The sequence below is a fragment of the Nerophis lumbriciformis genome, linkage group LG02, assembly GCF_033978685.3.
Source record: "Nerophis lumbriciformis linkage group LG02, RoL_Nlum_v2.1, whole genome shotgun sequence".
Taxonomy (NCBI): domain Eukaryota; kingdom Metazoa; phylum Chordata; class Actinopteri; order Syngnathiformes; family Syngnathidae; genus Nerophis; species Nerophis lumbriciformis.
In genome coordinates, this window is record NC_084549.2 from 48,918,166 (window position 1) to 48,945,194 (window position 27,029).

General features: G+C 42.1%; 1 protein-coding gene and 1 long non-coding RNA gene across 9 annotated transcripts in view; both read right to left on the minus strand.

Moving 5' to 3' along the window:
• Window positions 1–27,029, minus strand: part of eno4 (enolase 4) — a 147,547-nt gene that overhangs the window by 32,597 nt on the left and 87,921 nt on the right. For all 8 annotated transcript variants that reach the window (XM_061963998.1, XM_061963981.1, XM_061963953.1 and 5 more), the window contains 3 exons: window positions 19,020–19,194; window positions 13,865–13,926; window positions 5,960–6,077 (listed from right to left, as the gene is read on the minus strand). In XM_061963998.1, the coding sequence (XP_061819982.1) occupies window positions 5,960–6,077; window positions 13,865–13,926; window positions 19,020–19,194 (355 nt within the window). The remainder of the gene's footprint in view (window positions 1–5,959; window positions 6,078–13,864; window positions 13,927–19,019; window positions 19,195–27,029) is intronic.
• On the minus strand, window positions 2,513–3,965 carry LOC140679556 (uncharacterized). The gene is made up of 3 exons (XR_012050969.1): window positions 3,845–3,965; window positions 3,298–3,485; window positions 2,513–3,167 (listed from the first exon to the last, which is right to left on the minus strand). It is a non-coding gene; the product is annotated as an uncharacterized lncRNA (long non-coding RNA).

Consider the following 27,029-nt stretch of genomic DNA (forward strand, 5'->3'; position numbering starts at 1 on the left):
CTTTGGATGCTACATACCATAAACATGAACGTATCTGTCTTGTAATCTTGTTTGATTACAGGTGCTGTGAGAAAAAATGTGGTGACAAGGTCAGCCACGGACGCTGAGGTCACCAAACACGCGATCAGGTGGTTCAACCTGGCGGCGGATTGGGCAGCGAGGAGACGAGTCCCGCCTCCACCTCCACAGACAGATCAGGAGGAATAGAAATGTATCAATAAACAACCTTTTTTTGAACTTCTTGTCATTCACCAGTTATTCATTTTCTGATATGTTAGCTGTGCATGGAGCAGCATTTCGTTGATGTTGTAGCCTAATAGATTAAATATTTATATTTACTATTTATATACATATTTATATATTATATATTTACTTTATTGAGTGAATTGACCATTTTCTGTTTCTGCCTATTGACAATATTGTTAGTTTAAAAATACAGGGCAATGCATATTTAAGCCTATATTGCTGCAGTAGGGCCTATAGTGATAGTGTTAGTCTCCTATTTTATCCTACAGCAAGAACAGAAGGGATTTTGAAAATAAGATAAACGGGTCCAAAACGGACGCCAGATGAGCCAGGGTTTTTATGAGTCCGTTGCTGGTCCGCGGCGGGTGTTAGGTTTTGATCATGGATGCGGAGCGGATCCAGCTCGGAGCCACGGCGGATCCGCGACCCGCCTCCGTGGCGGATCCGTTCCTGAGGGCAAGTGGACTCAGATACGGGTCCGTTTCGCGGGTCCGTTCCGGAAAGCGCAATACCTCCGCGGGGGATCCGCCGCGGAGTCTTTTTGCTGTGTGGGTATACTGTCAACAATTGGGCGGAGTGGAACATCTTTTTTATGTATTTTAGGGTGCCGTATATTCTGGGGGTGATACTGGCTGTCGGTACTAAAATAAAATGGAGTTGTCCTTGTCTATTTTTCCCTCGTCCATTAATGGTTTCAGTTTTTTCTTTTTGTCTTCTGTCGTGTCCTTTTTTAGAACTTCATGTGTGTCTTTATCCTTCAGCATAGCTATCATTTGGCTTCATATTGTTTTGTGTTCGTAATGACTGTTGTCCTGGCCCTGCGATGAGGTGGCGACTTGTCCAGGGTGTACACCGCCTTCTGCCCGATTGTAGCTGAGATAGGCTCCAGTGCCCCCGCGACCCCAAAGGGAATAAGCGGTAGAAAATGGATCGATGGATGGATGACTGTTGTCCTTCCTTTGTCTGCAGGTGTTCTACGCCATCGTCTGCTGGGGTGGAGGGAGCATTGCCAGAGACAGGAGCAGACCCAACAAAGCAACCAAGAGAGCCGACTCCACTCTCGGACTGGACAGTGGCCAGTGTCCAGTCCGCATGGATGAGCGAGGATGCGTCCAAAGAGACCGAGGTGTCCGATACCTGCTCATTCAGCCAAGACACTGTGAAGCTTGTCTGTCCCGGCGCTCAGCGCCAGCTCCGCAGCCCTGTCTCTTCATCCACATCTCCTCCACTCTGGTGTGGCAGGGACCCAGCAGCTGGTCTCCCTGGCCAAATGGCTCCCGGGAGGAAGATCCAGAGTCCACAAAAAAGCACCGCAGAAGTCACGAAAGTGCCACCCCTTGTCACACAGTCCCAAGGGGTCCCGAACCAAAAGGCAATATATATATATATATATATATATATATATATATATATATATATATATATATATATACACACATATACATATATATATATATATATATATATATATATATATATATATATATATATATATATATATATATATATATAAAATAACACATGAAAACAAGAGGGAAACACAAAAGGATGACACAAGAGCACAGAGCTCCTGCCAACAACTGCCACTACAGCGGCGCCATCTTGAAATTTTTTTTTTTAAATGGTTGATTTATATAGGCTGGTAAGGTAAAGTTTTGTACCTGAAAAGTTTCTGCTACCTTGCTTCTGCAGCCTTCATCAGAGGTGTCACGTGATGTTAGCGTGGCGTCGTCTGTGACGTGTTATATGGATTTTCCCATCCCACCTGAAGTGGTGGCATGGCGGTGTCCCCTGGCGTGCGCCGCGGGCAGGGCGGGGCTCCCCCTGTCGTCTGGATGTCTACCAAACGGCCGGGGGCGGCCACCACTTCAGGTGGGATGGAAAAATCCATATAACACGTCACAGACGACGTTACGCTAACATCACGTGACTGGTATGTACACCCATTATTGCACATGTCTTTATTTATATGACATATTAGAGATAATTAGGAACAAACTAGCTTAAAAAAGGAAAACTGACAATTCGAATTTGTATTTCTGGGTGAATATTTTAAATACATGATTTTTTTTCTACATTTAAAGCACTTCCTTGTAATTTCCATCAGTGGTCCCCAACTAGTAGCCTACCCCAGCTGCACTCGGGCTGAAGTCAGGGTACACCCTGTAAAATAATTTGGAATCCAACTAGATAAAAACAGCGTACTTGTGCAAATATCTCCAAATAATGGTAGAAGTAAACCTTTATTAGATATCCAGTAATGAAACAAAGGGAAAAAAATTCACTAATGTCTCAAATTCCAAACGGCTCGTTTATAAGAAGGCAAGATTGTTTTATAAATATCCACGTAAAGGCTCCATGATTTGTCTTTAAATTTTTGAGACTAATGTAGATCCCAAACAAGGTACGAAAAGTTGGTTTTGCATATTAGGACCCCTTTTTTTAATCACTCATGGCTGACACTTAATGCACATATGTTCATAATTGCATAAAATATCCATCCATCCATTTTCTACTGCTTGTCCTTTCAGAGTCGTGGGGGGTGCTGGAGCCTATCCAAGCTGCATCCGGGCAGAAGGCGGGGTACACCCTGGACAAGTCTCCACCTCGTCGCAATGCATAAAATAGGCTATCTTTAAATACCATACAATTACAGTATGCTACCGTACCGTGGAAAACGTCATCTTATGACCAAGGTATACAACACAATTGCACCTGACCTGATCATGCGCTGCATCCTCAGGCAATGCGATCATTCTCATACCTAGCCCTGCCTGGCAAAACCTGAGCTCCTCGTTTGGTTTTGGAGTAATAGTTGCAGGACGATAAAGGACATAAAATTGAAATTGATGGAATTTGTGAGCGCCTCTTGGTTGTGGGGTTGCAAACCTCCTTTTCCCCCTGGGAAGGCCGGAAATGATCTGTGACAAAAAATATTAAACCAATACAGTATTTACAATTGATGTTGTTCATATTTTTACATATCACTCACTTCTATTTATTGATACACTTGTGTGTGTGTAGAACTGGTACTTTGAACTATTGAACTACCTTTGCATTTCCGATGACACAGAAGTTTGCATCACTATGGTCCTGGATGAAGTGTTAAAAACAGCAGCTGCCCTTGATGGGCCGAGGTCTGTATCTGCTCTTCCTTCACCACTGCTCTCAAGATATTTCTTAATGAGCGTGATGAGGTCTCTGGCTACAGTCTCAACGTCCTTCTTTGGGGCGGGACTCTGATCATTCAGAAACGAGACAATTTACAGCCAATGCACAACATTTCTTTTAAAATTAAGGTATAATTGTTTACTTTGCAGCATGCTTACAACTACAGTATATATAATAATGCCTAACTGTATAACATTTGACGTGCCGTATATGATTTCCTGCATGTGTGGGCAGCCTTTTTAGCCGAAGTTAAGAGAGAAGTTCAGAAGCTAGCTTGATTGCTAACGTTACATGCATGTGTTTGCTCAGTGACACACACTCTGAGAAAACCTAACCTGTTCACAAATAAAATGACTGATAACTGATTTGAAGAAGACTTAATACTTCTGACAACTAAGTTACTGTTAAAACATGAAATTTTACTCACAGCAAGTGTTCGAGCGTGGTCCATCGTTGTTGGCTTCAACGAAGAATAACATGATCAGTGGCTGCAAGGCGCCGACTAGTGGCGAGTATAGGGACAGGCAAGGGGAGCTTACATACAAAACCTTGCACACGTCCAAATCGCTGTACATGCGGACAACTCTTACACGGCACAAGTGTCGCAAAAGTCACGTGTAAAAAAGAACATAATGTTAGATGTGCATGCGCAGACTGAATACACGCATGCACTTCTGAATGCACATGCACAAGTTGTAGTACACGCTCACAAATCTTATTTTTTTGTTAGTTTTTTTTGTCCTGTCCAGCTACTCAGGCAAATCATATTGTGGATGTAGATGCCCATATTGGCTGTACAGATTTACTTTACAAAAGAGAAGTGACTTATCTGGTTGCCTTATTTGTGTTTGACTTTATTAAATGGATTTATATTATTATTTGGCATAACCGGGCTAGAGCAGGAGGGGATAGAAAAAGAAAAAAAGGAAGACATAGAGGGAAATTGCGGGGACAAGAGGGGGTTAAGACAGAGATACAACAACAACAACAACAACAACAACAACACACCCAACAATAACAACAACAACACCAGAACAGCATCAGCAAATACGATATGTACAAATATGATAGTAAAAGCGATAGCAGAGAAGCAGTGAGTGAAGTAAATATTAATAACAGAAATAACAATGAACATTATTACACTACAAATGGAGCAATACCAATAGAAATAGCACAATTGATAATGATTAATATAACAATAATATAACAATATCTACCTCTATTATCAACAATACAATTGTTTCAATACATACTGAAAATGTAATGATAACTTGAAATACAAAAGAAAGCAGATAAATGGAGGGGACGAACTGTATTAACCTTGTAGATTGTTATAGTAACAATAGGTTAAGCTTTGTCAGTGTGCCGTGTGTTACCCAGTTTCACCTAGGGGAACAACGTTAATATATGTTTGATGAAACGTGATTATATGCGTGACTATGTATGTATATGTGCAGTATGTGTATATGTATGTTTGTACAGTGAATGTGCATGTGGATGTATGAACTTTGAGTGTGTATGTATGTACTGTATGTGTGTATGTATGTGGGAGCGTAGGTACCTATGTGTGCGCATATATATAAATAATTGTGTGTATGTGAGTGTTTATGTGTATTTGTATGTACAATGTATTTGTCTACCAGTATGTGTGGAGCCAGAGTATGACCCCAGCCACCCAGAGAGCCCAGGGAACAAGGGACCACGCAACCATGCCGGCCAGCAACAGGAACCCCAGTGCCAAGCCCGCCGTGCCGCCCGGAAGGGACAGTAGCAGGCCATAGACAGACGCCCCCGGCAGAAGACAGGGCACGGGGCCCTCCACAGGCCACCCCAACCAAGTCGGCTGCCGCAGGACCGCCCAGCACGGGGCCACGGGAACCACCCACCCCACCTGCAGCAACCCCAACGATGGAGATGGCATATCCAGCAACTACCCTGTTGAATCCTCCCCCTGAGGGGGGGAAAAATAAAAATAAAAACAAAACCGCATCCCGGCCATCCACACAGCAATGCGCCCATACAAATCCAAGCCAGGGAACGGAGCCCCTTAACGGGGGAAGAAGTCAACGCATTCCGCCCACTTGTCAGCACCCAAACCAGCCAGCAGGCCAGCTCACAAAATCTGAATGCGTGTGCTCAAATCTTACGCGGTAGAAGTGTCGCAAAAGTCACGTGTAAGTAGACAGCCTATCGAGGGGTTCTTTCGGATTACGAACAGACAGACAATTTAAAACACACGTACGCAGATCTGAATACACACACTCGGATTGATATACAGACACAAATTAGTACACATGCACAGATTGAGATTCATGTTTGCTAATAATTTTGCTACAATAATACTTTCATACATATACGCATGCACGCACGCACGCACGCACTCAAGCACACACGCACGCACGCACGCACGCACGCACGCACGCACGCACACACACACACACACACACACACACGTGTCATTACTCACACACTGCTCCCTTTCACTCTCTCTCTTTTGTGTGACCTCCTCTTTTCTGGACGCAGCCTGAAAAAAGAAACTTACCCAGGATTCCGTGTTGTGTCAGCTCTTGCTCAATAGAAAGCAGCCTGTTGTATTTGGACATCCTCTCGCCGCACCTCAGACCTCCTACCTTGATGTAGTCCATACCCAGACCCACAGCCTAGAAGAAAGAAGCGCAAAGAGGACAAAGAAGGTGACTGATGTCTCCAAAGGAACAATCACTCTGTTTTCCGCTTGATGACGGCACACAAGAACAGCAGGAGTGTCCAAACTTATTGAAAAACCAAAGGATCCAATATAATAAGTTATATTATTTAAATAAAAACCACAGCTTGCCACTAAACATTTTTCCTTTTTTTTTTATTATTCCCATTACCCACTATCCTTAAGTGAGACAAGAACACACATCTTTCTCTTTTATGTGCGTTCTAAATAGTGGAAAAACGGCTAATATTTGGCATCTTACAATGTAGCTAATGCTATTCTATTATTCCACCTTTTCTGAAGATTATTCTAAATTTAACACATCAAGAAGAACACAATTAACCCAGTAAAAGTAGACATTGTAAATAGCAGTTTTATGTTCTTGTTTGAAACATTTGGCATGACATGACGATGCTCTTTTCTGTTTGGCTCTCAACAAAGGAGGATGCTTCTCTTCCTGTGCGCTTTTTCACAGTATCTCCATAGCTGCTCTCTGTACATACCTACAGGCTGTGGATACTTGAGCAGCACAGAGGTGATGTTCATTAAAAAAAGTGCCAACTATTATTCGTTAGGCTGATTGATGTGCCCATCAGAAGGGTTTTACATGAAACTGTAATCTTGCTCATGTGAGCAGGCTCCTGTTCTTGTTTGAAACATTTGGCATGACATGACGATGCTCTTTTCTGTTTGGCTCTCAACAAAGGAGGATGCTTCTCTTCCTGTGCGCTTTTTCACAGTATCTCCATAGCTGCTCTCTGTACATATCTACAGGCTGTGGATACTTGAGCAGCACAGAGGTGATGGTGATTTAAAAAAGTGCCAACTATTATTCGTTAGGCTGATTGATGTGCCCATCAGAAGGGTTTTACATGAAACTGTAATCTTGCTCATGTGAGCAGGCTACTGTATAAACACATTTTGTTGTAAGTTACACAAATTACTTTACATTGGGGTAATCAAAGTCACCCACCTTTTCTAAAGATTACATATAATTTTAGCGAGTATATTTTGAAACAGGCTGCATCATTCATTTTCCCTAGTCAATTTTGCCAACGCACTATCTTTTTCTTCACTTTTCCTTCTGAAACGACCATTTTTTTTATTGTCTGTGTTCAGTTATCCGACACACGGCAATGTCAGGCTCACAATCACTCTGCCATTTGCTCCAAACTTGAGAAAGAGGCTTTGTTAGCACAAAGTTAATTTAAATGTTTTGTTCAGATTCTTAGCATATATGGCTTGACCTACACTGTGTTGCTTTCAATATCTTTAATGCACAAAACACATCGAAGTTGCCCCTGCACCCTTCAATTGTTTGGACAAACTTGCAATAAAACGAAAGAATGGGGGTTATTTTGATTGATACATCTTGTTAGTGACATATGTTAAAATCAATCCAATAGAGTTATAGCATACTCTACATGTATTCTCGTGAAAACATCTTAGCTTTTATTATAGCTGACTAAGCTCAATAGAGTAAAAGTAACTTTCCCAACACTGTTAATGATATACTGTATCTCATTAATATTTAATGTATTATTACAATATAGAAAAAAGGAGCTGCGGGCTAGAAAATGGCCCCCTTTGGGTATGCATGAAGTACTCTTAATTACATATTTCGCAAATTTAAAAATAAATCAGTGATAAATCATGTCCCATCAGGAAGTGAATAGAACATTTACTTTTAAGTAATATGTGTGTTTGTGTCTGATTGCGTGTGTTAGCACAGCAATCAGCACAAGCAACGGTAGGCTTCAGCATTGAAAGATGTGTAAAATGTCTACACAGACGAAATGTACGCATCAAGCAAATATAATAATTTTGGACTCGCAAGGTGATTTATTAACCTGAAAGTGTTTGCGGCTACCGTTTTTGTGTCTTTGTTTAGCAGTTTTGGAATGTACGTGCTAACTGGCACAGTTCCGCACAAATGCTGTGAGAAAGGAGGTGAAAGCGGTACAATGACAGAATATGAAAAGACAATCCTTTGTATGTGTCGTATGCTGGCATGTTCTTAAGTGTTTGCAATTTCAAAGGATGCAAACAAAGCAGCTTGAAGGTAAGATACATGTTTACTTGAATATCAACACACTAGGCAAAAAACCCACAACATTTTCACCATGCTCAACGTAGCATGGTGATTAGCATGAATATAGGTAGCGTGAAAACAAACAACAAAACCAACAAGCAAACCGTCGTGTGTAGCAAACAATGGACAAGCAACTAAGACAGGGAGACACCAGGATATAAAGGGGAGTGATTTGGGACTAAACAGGTAAGGACGCTAATCAGTAAACATAAAGCAGGTGCGGCTAATCAGCCACCTAGCAACAAGAAAACGTAAAAGGAGGAAAAGAGATTTGGGAAACATAACAGAACAGGTGCCAAAACCCCAAATATGTATACTCCAAAAACCAGGAGGGTGTGCCTGGGCAAGGATGGTTTCGCCCTATCGTATTGAGAACAACAACTGTTTTTGCCGCAAACGAGCAATCCTAACTGTCAAAGCCAACGACAGTCAAGTGTAATTTCCCCTCATTAGCACTAAGGTATTGTGTGGCAGAACGATTGCTGTGGATCGGCTACTACCAGTCCAAAATAGTCGGAATCCCTCATGTAAGCATTCCATTCAGTTGTAAACAAATGGAACAAATGGCATCCTGGTCACCTTATTTGACCAGAATGTTTTTAACTCCTGTTCTTTGTTTGAGGCTAAATTGCAGAGTCTTTTAGGAATGGTAGAAAGGACAATGTTGTATGTAGGAGACAGGTGGTGTCGTAGACCACCTCCTCTGTTCAAGGACGTTTTTTCAACCTTGACATAGCTGGCTTCCCTCACTCTTTTTTCATACCATCCGATCTTCCTTTCCAGAATCTGTAAAAACAATTCTCAAAGGAGTGCTGTTCCTCCCTGAGGTGCAGTTAGACAGCTGAGTCTTGGCCTTAAGAGTTTACATGCGTCGGCTTAGTGGTTGTTTTGTTTCCCTAATATACAAATCACCAGCCATCATTACACCGGATAGCATGCAGACAGAGGTGGGTAGTAACGCACTACATTTACTCCGTTACATCTACTTGAGTAACTTTTGGGATAAATTGTACTTCTAAGAGTAGTTTTAATGCAACATACTTTTACTTTTACTTAAGTATATTTATAGAGAAGGAACGCTACTTTTACTCCGCTACTTTTATCTACATTCAGCTCGCTACTCGCTACTAATTTTTATCGATCTGTTAATGCACGCTTTGTTTGCTTTGGTCTGTCAGACAGACCTTCAAAGTGCCTGCCTTACTGGTGACGTTTCACTTCGTTCCACCAATCAGATGCAGTCACTGGTGACGTTGGACCAATCAAACAGAGTCAGGTGGTCACATGACCTGACTTAAACAAATTGAAAAACTTATCGGGGTGTTACCATTTAGTGGTCAATTGTACGGAATATGTACTGTACTGTGCAATCTAATAATAAAAGTTCCAATCAATCAATCAAAAGTGTGAAGGAAAAAAGATACTTTTTTATTTCAACCGTACATCCTGTCAAAAGCCTAAAGACTGACTGCACAGTTCCTGTCTTCACAATAAAAGTGCCGCTCCATCGCGCCTGCGCTTTCAAAACAAGAGTCTCCGAAAGCCAGCGCAAACAAGCTAGCAAGCTAAGAAGTTTGACGCCAATATATTTCTTGTAAAGTGTATAAAAACGAATATGGAAGCTGTACAAATAAGATGCCAAAAACCCACCACTTTCATGTGGTATTAGACAGAAAGGAGGAACTTTTCTTCTCCTCCATTTGAAAACGTGGATGTTATCATCACTACTGTCTGATTACAATCAACGCAAGTCATCAGAATCAGGTAATACACCAACTTATATTCTAGTCTTCATGAAAGAAAGGAATCTATATGTGTTAAACATGCATGTATATTCATTAAAACATCTTTAACATGTAAACAAAAACAGCAAAATAAATACATATAAATTATATACTGTATATATCAATGTATATGTATGTATATATATATATATATATATATATATATATATATATATATATATATATATATATATATGTGTGTTACTCAGTACTTGAGTAGTTTTTTCACAACATACTTTTTACTTTTACTCAAGTAAATATTTGGGTGACTACTCCTTACTTTTACTTGAGTAATAAATCTCTAAAGTAACAGTACTCTTACTTGAGTACAATTTCTGGCTACTCTACCCACCTCTGCATGCAGATTGTTTTTTCGGGTGTGTGTGGGGTAGTCTCTGTCTCAGGGTGTTGCCTGGTTTGAAGTGTACTGGGATGTTGTATTGAATAAAAATAATTCTGAGTTTCTCAGATAGACCTGATGCATATGGAATGACAATATTTTTGTGTGTGTTGCCTTTTTCCTCCTCATTCACTCTGTTCTTGTTAATTCTGGAACTGGATGTACGTTTTACAAACGACCAGCTGACACAGCATAGACGGACAAACTCTTCAGGCCAACACTCTGCTGTCTACCTGCACCTCAGGGAGAAACAGCACTCCTTTGAGAACAAAATAAATGTATGACCAGCTGAGGTTGTTTGTGAAAAGTGCATCCAGTTTCAGAAATAACAAGAACAGAGTGGGTGAGGAGGAAAAAGGCAACAGGCGCAAACATATTGTCATTCCATATGTATCAGATCTATCTGAAAAACTCAGAATAATTTTTAATCAATACAACATCCCAGTGGGCAGCACAGTGGAACGGTTAGTACGTGTGCCTCACAATATGAAGGTCCTGGGTTCGATCCTGTGTGGAGTTTGCACACAGTTTGCTTCCTCCCACCTCTAAAAGACATGCACCCGAGGATAAGTAGATTGGCAACACTAAATTGGTCCGAGTGTGTGAATGTGAGTGTGAATGTTGTCTGTCTATCTGTGTTGGCCTGTGATGAGGTGGCGACTTGTCCAGGGTGTACCCCGCCTTCCGCCTGCATGCAGCTGAGATAGGCTCCAGCACCCCCTGTGACCACGAAAGGGTCAAGCGGTAGAAAATAGATGGATGGATGGACTGTTGTCCATCCATCAAACCAGGATGTTGTTTTAAACATCCCAGTACTCTTAAATCCAGGCAACACCCTGAGACAGAATAGTGCATCCCCATAAATTAAAAACAATGATGAATGCACTGATTCATATGTTGGGGAAACAAAACAACCACTAAGCAACGCTTCAGGCCAAGACTCAGCTGCCTACCCGCACCTCATCGAGGAACAGCACTCCTTTGAGAACAAAAGAAAATGTACTGATTCTGGACAGGGGGGACGGATGGTACGAAAGAGGAGTGAGGGAAGCCATCTATGTCAAGGTTTCCAGAGGTCCCAAACCAGAACAAAATAAACAAAATCCTTAAATCCATTTGGGACAAATCAGGTGGCGGTGGCGAGTCGAATAATAACACCAACATCCGCCGTCCTCTCCAAGGTTTCTCATAGTCATTCATATTGACATCCCACTGGGTTGTGAGTTTTTCCTGGGCTCTGAACCGAGGATGTCGTTGTGGCTTGTGCAGCCCTTTGAGACACTTGTTATTTAGGGCTATATAAATAAACATTGATTGATTGATTGATTGATTGAATCAAAAGTGGGCGGAGCTTTTCTCTTAGGGAGTGGAGCTTAAACCTTTAGGGGCGGCGCTTGAGCCTTTAAGTGCAGACTTGAGCCTTGGATGGCTGGGATTGACTTGCTGCTCTCATCCTTAAAAAATGTACTGGTAGTCAGTAATAGTTAACTTAATATCTCTGGAGGGAGGCTGATGAAAAGAACTAGAAAAAAATTTATTTGGAGCCTCTGCCAGTCTCTGACGCTCTGGTGAGGGGAAAAAAATCTTTGTGTGGCGTCATCTGAGTTCATGCATGACGTCATTATGTGCGTGACTGTTGCTTTTGCGCATGTGTCCCTGCACATGTCTTAGAAAACGCTGGCAAGACGTCATCACATTCCATTTGCTTCATGCAATGTTCTGTGGCCCATGTCTTGAATTTTTTGGCAAAATTATCAATTGGATTACCTAACTCTTGTTGTGGCGGCAAGGGAGTAAAATCTGTCTGCCCCTCGCTTCAACTTGGTGGAGGAATCCTGGGATTCTAGCCGTTGGGGTGGCATGGCCAAGCCGCTGAGAACAGCTCTTGCCTACGGCAACAAGCATGGGTCGGCGGCAGGGATAGTAGACCGGGACCGCATCACCATCTGGCCCAAGGATCCACTTCTTGACACCCTCTGGACAATAGTGCTGGCCCTCGGCTTCAATTTCCATTAACTTTAACCGGTTCCACTCTAAGAGTCCTTCGAAAGAGAGGTCCTCTACCATATGGCTGGTCCATCCTGACGTATTCTGGCATATTGTGACGTGTTTGCGATTACAAAGGGTGCAGAGGACTCTCAAGCAGCTTGCAAGTGAGATACATCTTTACTTGAACTTCAACACATAAGGCGAAAAACCCACAACTTGGGTAATCGCTCAACCTGGCATGGAGATGAGCACAAATACATAGGGAGCATGAAAACAAACAACAAAGCCAGCAAATAAAACGTCGTCTCTAGCGAACAATGTACCAGCAACTAAGACAGGGAGACGCCAGAATATAAAGTGGAGTGATTAGGGGACGAAACAGGTGAGGACGCTAATCAGTAAACAGAAAGCAGGTGCGGCTAATCAGCCACCTACCAACAAGAAAATGTAAAGGGAGGAAAAGAGCATGAGAAACATAACATAACACTAAACTAAGTACAATAATACTGAACACAAACACAGAATATAACCTGTGTGACAAATCATAACAGTATGGGTGTCAACATATTTGGACTGTCAGGAATAAAGATATTACTATCCAGCAATCAGATTTTAAAGCTGCTGGATAAAATAACAGGCTGATTTGGAGCCAACAGACACAAAAATACATTGCACTGATTAATATTGGTGTCTGCTGGTGTTTTTTTTTTTTCCTATAGGATAAAAGGAACGTTATTGTCATACCAGCACACATGAGGTGGCACACAATTGAGTTCTCATGGTCCCAAATTTAGTCGCATGAGTACCACAAGAAAAGTAATATGTATAAAATAATTTGAATAGAATATGACATAGGGTAGGTCATAAATAGCAGAGGTAAAAATAAATAGTCTGCTATACTTCTACATAACAGGAATATCCATCCATCCATTTTCTACCAAATAAATGTATTAAAATTGTCTTTTTTTAAAACAGGTAGATATTTTAGTCTAGAATCATTGACTTATTTCATCTGTAATTAATGTAATTTGTGTAAACATGATCGGCGTCGTCTTGTGATTGTAATGTTAATGTTGTTGTCAAAAACGAAATCATACAAAAAGTGGGGCGTTCAAAAACCGAGGTTGCAAAGTATATTTATTTATACAAAAGTAGGAGGGTAAGTTAATGTAGAATTGGCTGTTCTGTTGGTTTCACGCTGCACAGATGACTCAGCTCTAAGTGTCCTGCCGGGTTACAGGGTTACAGTTAACAGTGAACTTGATCAGCTTTATCTTCAGGTCTCATTAATTTATGGACTCCACTTAGCAAGGAGGTGCAGCATTTTACATGTCATGTTTTGCTACCAATATTTCTTCTTGGTTTATCCCGAGTGAAAATTTGATCCACAAAACAATAGAACTAACCAACCAACATCAAGGTGAGGATACTCTATTTTGATGACACTAAGCAGGAAAAAGAAAGGGAACGGCACTCACTATGTCTGACAGAGAGTCGTCACTGCAGGCCTCATTGCAGACTGTCCCCAATACAAGTGATCCTGCAGGACATTAAACCACATGATCATGGTTTATTCATACATTCATTGATGGACCTAACAGAAGAAGTACTGTATTTTTCGGACTATAAGTCGCAGTTTTTTTTATAGTTTGGCCGGGCTCTAGTGCGACTTTTATATGTTTTTTTCCTTCTTTATTATGCATTTTCGGCAGGTGCGACTTATACTCCGGTGCGACTTATACTCCGAAAAATGTGGCAATTAAGATACATTTAAAAAATAAGCTAACATGTCTTATCTTCTGTCCATCTAGCTTAGGGATTCATGTGATATATAGTTAAAATCAAAGATTTAGGTGAATTATTGTTAAACTCAATGATTCAGGTGACATACAGTATTGTTGAAGTTAAGGATTTAGATTATAAATTGTCTCATTTCCTGAACTACCACCTTATGGTAATAGAGGAGTTTGAGTGTCCCAATGATCCTATAAGCTATGTTCTCTGGGCTTCTATGCCCCCTGGTAGGGTCTCCCAAGACAAGCCTTAGACTTCCTTTTTATTGTCATTCAAATTTGAACTTTACAGTCCAGATAAGAACAACATTTTGTTGCATTAGCTCATGGTAGTGCAGGATAAAAAAGCAATAAGGTGCAGATATAAATAAATAAATAGGTTACTGTACAGATACATATATTGCACTTTTTCATATGCATCCACGTTTATGGATGTATGTTATATTGTCTTTTTTATTCCAGCGAGTTAATCCATTTTGGGGAGAGTTGAGGGGGTAATTATGATGCGTTCAAGAGTCTTACGGCCTGAGGGAAGAAGCTGTTACAGAACCTGGAAGTTCTGCTTCGGAGGCTGCGGAACCTCTTTCTAGAGTCCAGCAGTGAAAACAGTCCTTGGTGGGGAAGGGAGGAGTCTTTGCAGATTTTCTGAGCCCTGGTCAGGCAGCGGCTTTTTGCGATCTCCTGGATAGGACAAAGAGGAGTCCTGATGTTCTTTTCCACCGTCCTCACCACTCTCTGCAGAGACTTCCGGTCTGAGGCACTGCAGACTCCAGTCCAGACAGAGATGCTGTTGGTCAGTAGGCTCTTTATGGTGCCTCTGTAGAATGTGGTGAGAATGGGGGGAGGGAGCTGTGCTCTTTTCATCCGACGCAAAAAGTGCATGCGCTGCTGAGCTCTTTTTACAAGAGCTCCGGTGTGTAGGGACCAGGTCATATTGTCAGTTTTCTGCACCCCCAGGAACTTGGTGCTGCTTACCATCTCCACTGCTGTGCCGTTGATGAAAAGTGGAGTGTGGCTGGATTGGTGCTTCCTGAAGTCAACGATGATCTCCTTGGTCTTGTCGACGTTCAGAACCAGGTTGTTGGTTCTGCACCAGTCAACCAGATGTTTCACCTCCTCCCTGTAGTCCATGTCGTTGTTGTCACGGATGAGGCCCACTACTGTTGTGTCGTCCGCATACTTCACAATGTTGTTAGTAGTGGACCTGGCGCACCAGTCATGGGTCATCAACGTGAACAGCAGCGGACTCAGGACGCAGCCCTGGGGGGAGCCAGTGCTCAGGGAGATGGCACTGGAGGTGTTGTTGCCCACTCTCACAGACTGGGGTCTGTCTGTGAAGGAGTCAAGCAGCCAGTTGCATAGGGGGTACTGAATCCAAGGAGTGCCAGTTTGCTCACCAAATGCTGCGGGATGATGGTGTTGAATGCTGAGCTGAAGTCCAGAAACAACATGCGCACGTGTGTGTCCTGTCCTTCCAGATGTTCTAAGCTCAGGTGGAGTGCAGAGGAGATGGCGCCCTCTGTGGAGCGGTTAGGGCGATAAGCAAACTGGTATGGGTCGAATGTGGGGGGAAGACTGGAGACAATATATTCCTTTACCAGCCTCTCGAAGCACTTCATTATGATGGGGGTGAGTGCAACGTGGCGATAATCATTGAGGGAGGAGATTGTGGGTTTTTTTAGGCACTGGAATGATAGTGGCCGTCTTAAAACATGATGGTACCACAGTCTGGGTCAGCGAGATGTTGAAGATGTCTATGAGAACCCCAGCCAGCTGGTCTGCACATCCCTTAAGCACCTTGCTTAAGAATGTTAGAATGTCATCAGGTCCCGCTGCTTTCCGGGGGTTTACTCTCCTCAGGGTTTTCCGGACATCCGCTGTGTCCAGGTTGAGCGGCTGCTCATCAGAGCGAGGGATGGATTTTCTCGCCGGAGTGGTGTTAGTGCCTCAAACCTCGCAAAGTAGTTGTTTAGGTCATTTAGAAAGCTGATACTGTTGTCACAGGGACGGGGGGCAGCTTTTTAGTCCGTGATGACCTGTATGCCCTGCCACATACGTCTAGTGTTTGTAGGGTTCTCGAAGAAATCCTGCACTTTCTGACTGTGAGCACGCTTTGCAACCTTAATGGCACGTTTCAGGTTAGCTCTGGCTCTTTTTAATGCTACCATGTCGCCAGACTTAAAAGCCTTCAGAATTGCACGTACCTCACTGTTCATCCAGGGTTTCTCGTTGGCCCGTGTGGGGATGTTCTTGATCAGAGTGACATCCTCCATGCACTTCTGAATGTATGCGGACACAGACTCTGCATACTCCTCCACACGTGTGATGATTATCGGTGGCGGCTGCCTTGAACATGTCCCAGTCTGTGGTTTCGAAGCAGTCTTGTAATGCTTTCATTGCTCCCTCTGGCCAGGTCCTCACCTGCTTCACTGTAGCTTGCTTCCTGATCAGCAGGGGCTTGTATGCAGGAATTAGCATCACAGATAGATGGTCTGAGGAGCCGAGGTGGGGGCGTGGTGCAGCTTTAAACGCATGTTTAATATTGCTGCACACCATGTCCAGTGCGCTTCCACCCCTGGTTGCAAAATTCACATATTGATGGAAATGAGAGAACACAATTTTCATGTTAGCTTGATTAAAATCCCCTGCCACAATAAAAACTCCCTCTGGATGTGTAAATTGCAGTTCATTGATGGAGCAGAACAAAGCATTCAAAGCTTCTTTGGTGTTAGCACTGGGGGGATATGTACACTGCTGTGAAGATCATAGCACTGAATTCCCGGGGTAAATAAAATAGCCTGCATTTTATAGTTAATATTTCTACATCAGGAGAGCAGTGACATTGTTCCCATTGTTGCACCAGTTGTTATTGATGTATATGCAAACACCACCGCCTCAGGATTTACCAGTGAGAGTTCTGCTCCTGTCCGACCGAAACAGAGTTAGCCCCTTGATGCTAACTGCCTCGTCCGGAACGGATGGTTTCAGGCACGTTTCTGTGAGAAATATGGCGCAGCAGTCTCTCATCTCGCGTCTTGCAATTAAATCCAGCTTCAGGTAGTCCAGTTTGTTCTCCATGGAGCGGACATTTGAAAGCAGGATGGAAGGAAGCGGCGTTCGGTGAGGATTAGCCTTTAGCTTTGTTGTTAACCCCGCTTGGCATCCCCGCTTCTGCTTCCGATCACACCGCTTACGTCTCCTCCGTCGACGATCCCCGCTGGTACTAGGCTCCGCTGCTTCACAGGCCGCTGGATGTAGCCGGCGTAGAATTCCGATGCTAGCGAGGAGGTCCAACATATACGCATCTTTCGGTCCAAAACGGCCCGATCTATCGACATCCAAAATTGTCTGGCGGTCGTATGTTACCACGGAGTGTTCACGCTGGTCCTAGGTAAGGGACCAGACAAAGAGCAGCTCGAAGACCTGTATGAAAAGACGCAATCAAGGACCCAGATTTCATGGGGACCCCACTCTAGAGCTATACCTAGAGGTGGGGCTCCATAACGAGCGCATGGTGGGGGCACAGCCCGAAGAGGCAACGTGGGTTTAACCCTCAATGGGCCCACCGTTCATAGGAGGGGGGCATAGAGATTGGGTGCAATGTGAGCTGGGCGGGAGCTGAAGACAGGACCCATGGCGGTCTGATCCTCGGCTACAGAAGCTAGCTCTTTGGACATGAGCGTCAACTCGTTGGGGGGAAAAAAGCCTGAACTGGTGCGCCAGGTGGATACAGTTTGGTTGGTTCTAGTTGGACTCACTTCAACGCACCCTATAGGGGTTCCAAGGCATGCGACACGTGTGCCGAGTGCTCACGGCCACTACTAAGCGCAGGCCTTGGGGTTTAACATCACGTTGTAGCTGTAAAGGGAGCGGCACCTTTTAACTTTGGCACCAAGAAGTGCATGAAAGTAGTTCAATCCAGGGCTAGCATGGCTGTCGATGTTGGTGTGCCCCCTGCCTGGGCGCACACTTGCGCCTTTGGGCCCGTGACTGTGCATCGGGGCCATTACGTCAGGGGTGAAGCTCTGGGTGGCCAGGAAAAGCATGTGGCTCAGTAATAGCTGAATTAGTGAGAGCTGTCTCAACGTGTGGTGGCATGTGTCACAAAAACAACTCTATGGAGAGGAAATTTGGCTCCTCGGTACCCAGCAGGTTCAACATCATCTTCATGTTTTCATGAGACCACTACCACAGAAATGTCCGACCAGAACTCATTAACCATAACTGAAGTTATGTGGGTGACTTATGTAAACCCACTACACAATCACACTAAGGTGTGTTACGTGCACCACACGTACGCCCTCGCCTGTGTGTCATTTACTGATTATTATTCCCATATTGTTTGTTGATTTTCATTGAACAGCTAAACGGTGCCCAGAAGTGGAGCTCAGAAGAGCTCTTTCTCTCTCGCTTGCTCACTCCAGTGGATCGCCAGTCCAGCATTGTGCATCTCGCCTCGTGTATGCTGCCACGACTCACTTTCTTAGCGCAAATATGTATATAGTTGCATTCCAAGTGTTAAAAGAAAACTGTTCACAAAAAACAAGTAAGTCCAAAGCATCCGTCTTTTATGTTACGCGTCCCTTTTAAACTCGACAATGGCTACAGTGATATTAACGGTGATATACCGTTGAAAGAGTAAAGAGGTACTATATTATTGAAATCAAGGATTCAGGTGATTTATAGTTTAAATCAAGGATTAGGGATGTATTGTTGAAACCAAAGATTTACGTATATTATAGTTAAAAATCAATGATTATGGAGATGTATTGTTAAATCCATTATTCAGGTGAAAAAATTTAAAAATTATGGATTAAAGTGAGTACATACAAGAAGTTACCTTGTTCATTTCCAGTGATGTGGATCAATTCGCTTACAGTTATTTCGTTGATGTGTTTTAGGAGGCGACCTTTGACTCCAGGAAGGGGCGGAACCTGTGGCTTGAATGTCATGTCAGAGAGCAGCAGGCACGCGTCTCCCACTGAAGTGCTGAGCTTCTCCCATTGATCTACATCCTTACAGAGTCCACACACACACACACACCCACACACACACACACACACACACACACACACACACACACACACACACACACACACACACACACACACACACACACATAGCTGACAAAAGGGTATCATATTTCATTATACAACATACGTACACTATGAGCCTGATTTACTAAAGATAAAGGTACTAAAACATGTGCAAACTTGATAGTACACAAAAGCTGACCTACAAAACGTGTGCAGAGTGGACTGTATCTGTTAAGTGAGGAGAATAAGGTGTGCAATCCATTTTGCGTCTCTGTCTTTAATTATATGCAAAATAATTTATGATTTATGGCAAATGGTAAATGGGTCGTACTTGTATAGCGCTTTTCTACCTTTTTTTTAAGGAACTCAAAGCGCTATGACACTATTTTCCACATTCACCCATTCACACACACACATTCACACACTGATGGCAGGAGCTGCCATGCACGGCGCTAACCAGGCCCATCAGGAGCAAGGGTGAAGTGTCTTGCTTAAGGACACAACGGACGTGACTAGGATGGTAGAAGGTGGGGATTGAACCAGTAACCCTCGGATTGCTGGCACGGCCACTCTCCCAACTTCGCCACGCCGTCCCCCCATGTTATCAACACTCATCACCATTTTTCGATCACTATTAAACGTTGTATTTTACACGTGTCAGAAGGACGTGCAAACTGACAGTTCCACACACAGCTACAGGCAGACGATCGAAAGAGAGAGAATCCGTTCTACATGTGTGTCAACATTTTGGACGGCCAGAAATGAAAAAAAATATTAGACATATTGTCTATTGTCATTAGACATATTGTCTATTGTCATTCTTCCTTTTATAATTGTATAGCTGCTGGATGACTTATGGGGCTAAAATAAAATTAAGCTTTTTGGCGTTTTGTTTTTTTTAAATGTCCTTTGTTTTTTTAATTATGAAATATATGACAATAATATATCTCCTGACCTACATTAAAATACCTCTTTCACGGTGCTTTTTTTTTTTTTTTACATTTAAGTCATTGCAGACGGACGAATGCTGGAGATACGATCCAAAGCCCTGCACACGGAATTAAGTGTCAGTGTGCATATGTTTCTGTTATGTTTCTAGATTGTGATTCAGAAAAGGTGTTACAGATTAGAGATGTGTGCTGCTGGTTCAACACATGGCACACAGTTAGGAGCATGATAACATGAATGTCCAAAAAATGATAGTCTTCGGGTTAAAAGCCCTGTATGCACGCAAATCCTCATTTAAAAAGGCGGTCTGCACCACATTTCAATTACACACACAGTACTAATAGATCTGGCGCAACATGCGTGCATACCCATAGTACATGCTATTTCGCTGTCGAGAGCATGGTATTTAGATCTTCGTAAATCAGGCCCTATATGGTCAAAGATACTGATCACATCAAATATATATATATATATTTTGTCCTCACCCAGAAGTTCCTCTGTAAGAAGAACGCAATCCTAGAATAAGTTGCCCACACACATTAGAGAATGTGATAACTATCCACTTCAATGGGCTGGAAGACACGCTGTGAGCCCATTGAAGTGGGGTGTAGAGGCTTTGCTGGCCGCTCACTGTGCAAGGTGTTCACACTACTTGGCATCACAGGTGATGCGAAAAGGAAGGCCATCAAGACCACAATGGAGGCAGCAGAGAGAGCCTCTAGATGGCTTTGGATCAGGAGGAGCGAACTGTGGGCCAATGCTACTGGGACACAAGCTGGGGTCTGATCAACACTGGCTGGGTCACCTGAGGGAGGGGGTATGATGTTGAAAGACCCGAAACCCTCGGTGATCTCAGGCACATCACTGAGGATGTGTCCCAGTGCATCTGAGGATGTATCTTACAATCATAAATCCTCATATGTCCAAAAACAGTCATCTTTGTTGTCTGTTACCAGATCAGCCATGATTAAAATGATCAACGTACGGTAAATATTGACCATATTGCATATTGTTATGAATGTGTCTGTTATTACATTATATATACACTTGCACTGTGTATATAAAACGCCGCTGGAAGGTTTTGAAATAGTTTTAGAGGGCTTTGAAGGTCACTTCCATTAGCTACAGCTTTCAAACGTTTTTTATCATCTTTAGAAGCGTAAAAAAAAAAAGATGTGTTCTTGCCTCTCATAATGATTGTGAACAACAGGCAAAATGTAAAAAAAAAGGGCAGTTCCCCTTTAAGGACCTATTTTTAGAGGCACATTGTCACAGAGAAGTAACATCTTTAAGCTGCTATATTGATATCATGAACTGGTGAGTTACTTTGGTTTAATAATAATATAAATAATGGCTCTCACCTAGGTAGTAAAATGATGGGGAGATAAACTGAAAAGTTGGTACACATTAGCCATGTGTACATGGACAAATTGTATTTAATCTGATCATTATTTGGATTACAATGTTACTGTGTACATGGACCGTGAAAAAAAGTATCTGATTAGGACAAAGATTTTCATGCATCACACCTTAAATCGGAATATTTTACTTTGACATGTGCAGAACATAACACAAACAGAAAGGTCTGCTATTGTTTGTGCTATGGCGCCATCTTTTAGACAAGTTTGCTCACTGCAGGTGCTGAAGAAGCAGTTGATTTCCACTGTAATTGGAAATCAATTGGTTGGAATTGGGGGTTAAATCACCAAAAATGATTCCCGGGCGCGGCCGCCGCTGCTGCCCACTGCTCCCCTCGCCTCCCAGGGGGTGATCAAGGGTGATGGGTTAAATGCAGAGAATAATTTCGCCACACCTAGTGTGTGTGTGACAATCATTGGTACTTTAACTTTTAACTTTAACTTAAACAGCTTGTCTGACGTTATCCCGGTAATTATTTCTTATTTTTTCCTTCTGTGGTACAGTCAAGTGGCAAAAGTCATGACTTCCCCAAATTTAAGTTAACAAAGATGGAAGCATCAAACTCCATTGCTTCAAACCAGCCCTGAAAAATTTATTTGATTAGGGGTGTTGAAGGGGACGACCTATTATGCAAAGGCAACTTTTCTTATCTATTGGTACACCCCTTACTATCAATAGCAGTGCTGTGGAATCAGTGACAAGCACCAAGTTCCTGGGGGTGCACATCACTGTTGACCATGGTCTACCAACACCACCTCCCTTAACAAGAAAGCTTAGCAACGCCTCCACTTCCTACGCAGGATGAGAAGAGTCAACCTCCTTCCACTGACACTCTCCACTTCTACAGGGGTGCCATTAAGAGCAAGCTCACCAGCAGTCTTTCGTACGGTACGGTAGCTGTTCTGTTGCTGACCGGAAAGCTCTACAGAGGGTGGTGAGGTCATCTGAGAAGATCACCAGATCAGCCCAAATATCCATCCAGGACGTACACCCATCCCGCTGCCACAAAAGAGCCACCGACATCATCAAAGACCCCATCCACCCCACACACAAACTGTTCACCCTCCTACCATCTGGCAAGCGCTACAGCAGTATGCGTTGCAAAACTACCAGACTCAGCAATAACTCATTCATGAAAATGTAATTATAAATCACCCAACAACCCCCACACACAAATACCTGTGCAACTGTGAAAAAGACAAACTCAATGTCTGCAAAATACTCTTATGCACATAGACCAACCTTGCACAGGAATGTAACACGTTTACAAAACTATTCATCTCCATGCTGCTACTCTGCACTTTTGCCATATTGCACCTTGTATTGCACTACAGTAAAATACCTCAACCTGACTATATTCTTGAGCAGTGTAATAGTTTGGTAACTGTAAGCTCTGTCATTTGTTTATCTGTTAAATGTTCTATGTCCTATGTTTAGTCTAATATTTAGTTTATGCTTAGTGTGTGTCAAATCTTGTTTTATTATTGCACATTGGAGTATGGGAGAAACGCAATTTCAGTCTGCTGTCTGCTGTTGCATGGTCTTATTGACAATAAAGTTTGACTTGACTTGACTTGTGTATTTGGGATCTAGGTAATGGTGGCGATATTTATAAAACAATTTTGCCTTTTTTTAAACTTGCTCCAAACGAGCCATTTAGAATTCGCCCCATTAGAGTCGCTCCGAAAGCACTGAAAAAAACGACATGGATGACGGGGAGAAGACGCTGTCAAAATAAAGGCACGTAAATAAGACTGCCCAAAAAACGGCGCATCCTGAAGAGACGGTCAGAAAGCAGCTTCAAAATGATCTGTACAACATCATCTATGCAAATGTTTTACCAAAGAACCACCATCGCATGTTATGTAGACCTAGAGAAAGTGTTTTAAATGTAAAAAAAAAAAATCACAATATGACCCTTTTAATATTTTTGTGGCTATATTGTATATTTTTTTGGGAAGTTTCGATCAAGGATTTATGCTGCCAATTGCAATACTGATCATCCATGAATTACATCAGCCGATACTGATCCCATGTATTACATTTTTCAGTTAATCTATAGTGAGTGCTATCGACAATATCAACACAATATTTGAAGTAGTTCCTTATTCTCTTTTATTACATACAATTGTTTGATCAGAACCAAATTAAAAACGACTATTTACTACTCTTTTAAATAATTTGCTAAAACACTGCTAGTAAGTTTTGGTATTAAAAAAATATTGGAATTGTAGAAAATGTTATACTGGCAATCAAACAAATTTTGACATCGTAACATGTTGAATTAAAAGGATAGATACAAAGATTGAAAAAAAAAATATATATATATTTTTTGAATTTTCTTATATTTTTCGTGGATATTTTATCATTATATGTTTTTCAATGCCAGTCTTCATATTTTTAACACGGTTATTTGTTTGTTTTACAGGTTTTCAGTGCCAACTTTCCATTTGTACTTCTCTTTTTTAGAGTTACAACTTAATGGCAGCTATTTTAGGCGGCATGGCGTAGTGGGTAGAGCAGCCGTGCCAGAAACCTAAGGGTTGCAGGTTCGCTCCCCGCCTCTTGACATCTAAATCGCTGCCGTTGTGTCCTTGGGCAGGACACACCACCCTTGCCCCCGGTGCCGCTCACACTGGTGAATGAATGATGAATGAAAGATAGGTGGTGGTCGGAGGGGCCGTAGGCGCAAACTGGCAGCCTCGCTTCTGTCAGTCTACCCAAGAGCAGCTGTGGCTACAAATGTAGCTTATCACCACCAGGTGTGAATGAATTATGGGTTCCCACTTCTCTGTGAGCGCTTTGAGTATCTAATAATAGAAAAGGGCGATATAAAATCTAATCCATTATTATTATTATTATTTTGCGTAGGGGGGAATGTTTCTGTTGGGTTAGCTCAGTGTTTTTCAACCTTTTTTGAGGCAAGGCAAATTTTTTTCATTAAAAAAATACGGAGGCACACCACCAGCAGAAAAGGTTCAACAATTAAACTCCACCAGGTTGTTGTGCCTTATTTTGAGTTTGTTGTTGTTTCCTGTGTGTATTGCTTTAGTTCCTGTCTTGCGCTGTTATTTTGGTGACCCTTCCTGTTTTGTTGGTGTTCTCCTGTAGCAGCTTCACGCCTTCCTTTGAGCGCTATTGCCCCTGCTTTGTTTTCGCAATCAAGACTATTTAAGTTGTGCGTACGTTATCCTTCTTTGAGGGGACATTGTTGATTGTCATGTCATGTACGGGATGTGCTTTGTGTATGCCGTCTTTGCTCCACACGCTATAAGTTTTTGCTGTCGTCCAGCATTCTGTTTTTGGTGACTTCGTAGCCAATTCAGTTTTACTTTTGTTTTACATAGCCATCCCTATGCTTCAGTGCCTTTTCCTAGCGGGACTTGCCTTTTGTTGATTTTTGGTTTAAGCGTTACATACCTTTTTACCTGCACGCTGTCTCCCGCTGTGCTCTGCCTATTGGGATCAAGACAAACCATCCTCGACGCGTTCCGACTTCTACAAAGCAATGAACTACCTGCTGCCACCTACTGATATGGAGTATTACATGGTTATCCTGCCAAGCTCTACACAGCACAGGCACTAGACAACGGCACATTATTATGATTATTGATTTGCAAAAAATATTTTTTGGACCAATTAGGTGAAGTTGCATAATTTCCCACGGCACACCAGGCAATATATCACAGCACACTTGTGTGCCGCGGCACAGTGGTTGAAAATCACTGGGTTAGCGCACTTACACATAAATTCACCTGGAAGCTGTTTTTGTGGGCTTACAATTACAACATAGAAGAAAACAAGAAGGACTGAAGGCGTCCAAATCACGTTAAAGGAAGTTGGCATCGAAAAACCTGCAAAGCAATCAAAAACAAAAACATTGTAAAAAAAAAAAAAAAGAAATAAAATAAAATTGGCAAAACATGTGCCAAAACATACAAATAATATCCACCAAAAATATTGCCTTTTTTTTTTTCAATGTTTGTATTTATTCTTTTCAGTGTCAATTTTTGCCAAACAAATTTTTCTCTACAATGCCAATATTTTTTTGCAATACCAAAACTTATTGGTAGTGTGTTGGCTACATAGTTATTGCCCTAAAATTCGTCCTATGTCCGAGAATTATTCCCTGAATTTGTTAACATTAAACAAAAACAAAACAAAAAACAATTTAGAGAAAATCAAAAAATCGATACGAACCCTCTTGTATCAATCATATTCTGATACTATTATGGATGTCAACACCACCAATTCATCTGTGGTTCCATTTACACTTCTTTATGTTAAAGCACTTATTTTGTCATGACGGGGGCAATGAGTCATGACTTGGTTTATGTTTTTGTATTATTCTTCCTATATTTAAATATAGTTTGTTCCCAGCGCCACTTGGTTTCTTCTGTTTACATTACGTTGCCAGGGTTGCTTAGAGCAGTGTTTTTCAACCTTTTTGAGCCAAGGCACATTTTTTGCATTGAAAAAATCCGGAGGCACACCACCAGCAGAAATCATTAAAAAAACGAAACTCAGTTGACAGTAATAAGTCGTTGTCGCAATTGTTGGATATGACTTTAAACCATAACCAACCATGCAGCACTATAGCTCTTGTCTCAAAGTAGATGTACTGTCACGACCTGTCACACCATGCCGTGACTTATTTTGAGTTTTTTGCTGTTTTCCTGTGTGTAGTGTTTTAGTTCTTGTCTTGCGCTCCTATTTTGGTGGCTTTTTTATTTTTTATTTTTTTTTATTCATTCTGCATCTTTGGGAAGTGAAGTGAATTATATTTGCATGGCGCTTTTTCTCTAGTGACTCAAAGCGCTTTACATTGTGAAACCCATTATTTACATATTTAAGCTACATTTAAACCAGGGTGGACGGCACTGAGGGCAGGTGGGTAGAGTGTCTTGCCAAAGTGACTAGGATGGCGGAAGCGGGAATCAAACCTGGAACCCTTACGTTTGACTGGCACGGCCGCTTAACCAACTAAGCCACGCCACCCCAACGACCTTTGCAGCAATGCGACCCATACGCAACATATTTGCTGGTATAGGTTAAAGCTAAGTTAGCTTAGCTATTAGCATGCCTGCTACTGGCTTGCTCGCTATGTGTAAAATGTTTAGTTTTGTGCTTCAGTGATATTAGTACTTGAGAATGATACTTAAGATACTAGGAAATACTGTTTTTTTGCAATAATAGCGGTGATTATTAATAGTTTAAAGAAGCGGCTCCATTCTTTGAAGAGATACATAATTAACTGCTAGGCGCTTATCAGCCAGAGAGGATCAGCGTTTGTGATCAGCATTAATTGGTAATGGTCAATCACATACAGGGGATCCGGAAAGTATTTACAGCGCTTTTTTCCACCTTTTGTTATGTTACAGCCTTAATTCCAAAATTGAATTAATTTTTATTCTTAAAATTCAACACACAATACCCCAGAATGACAA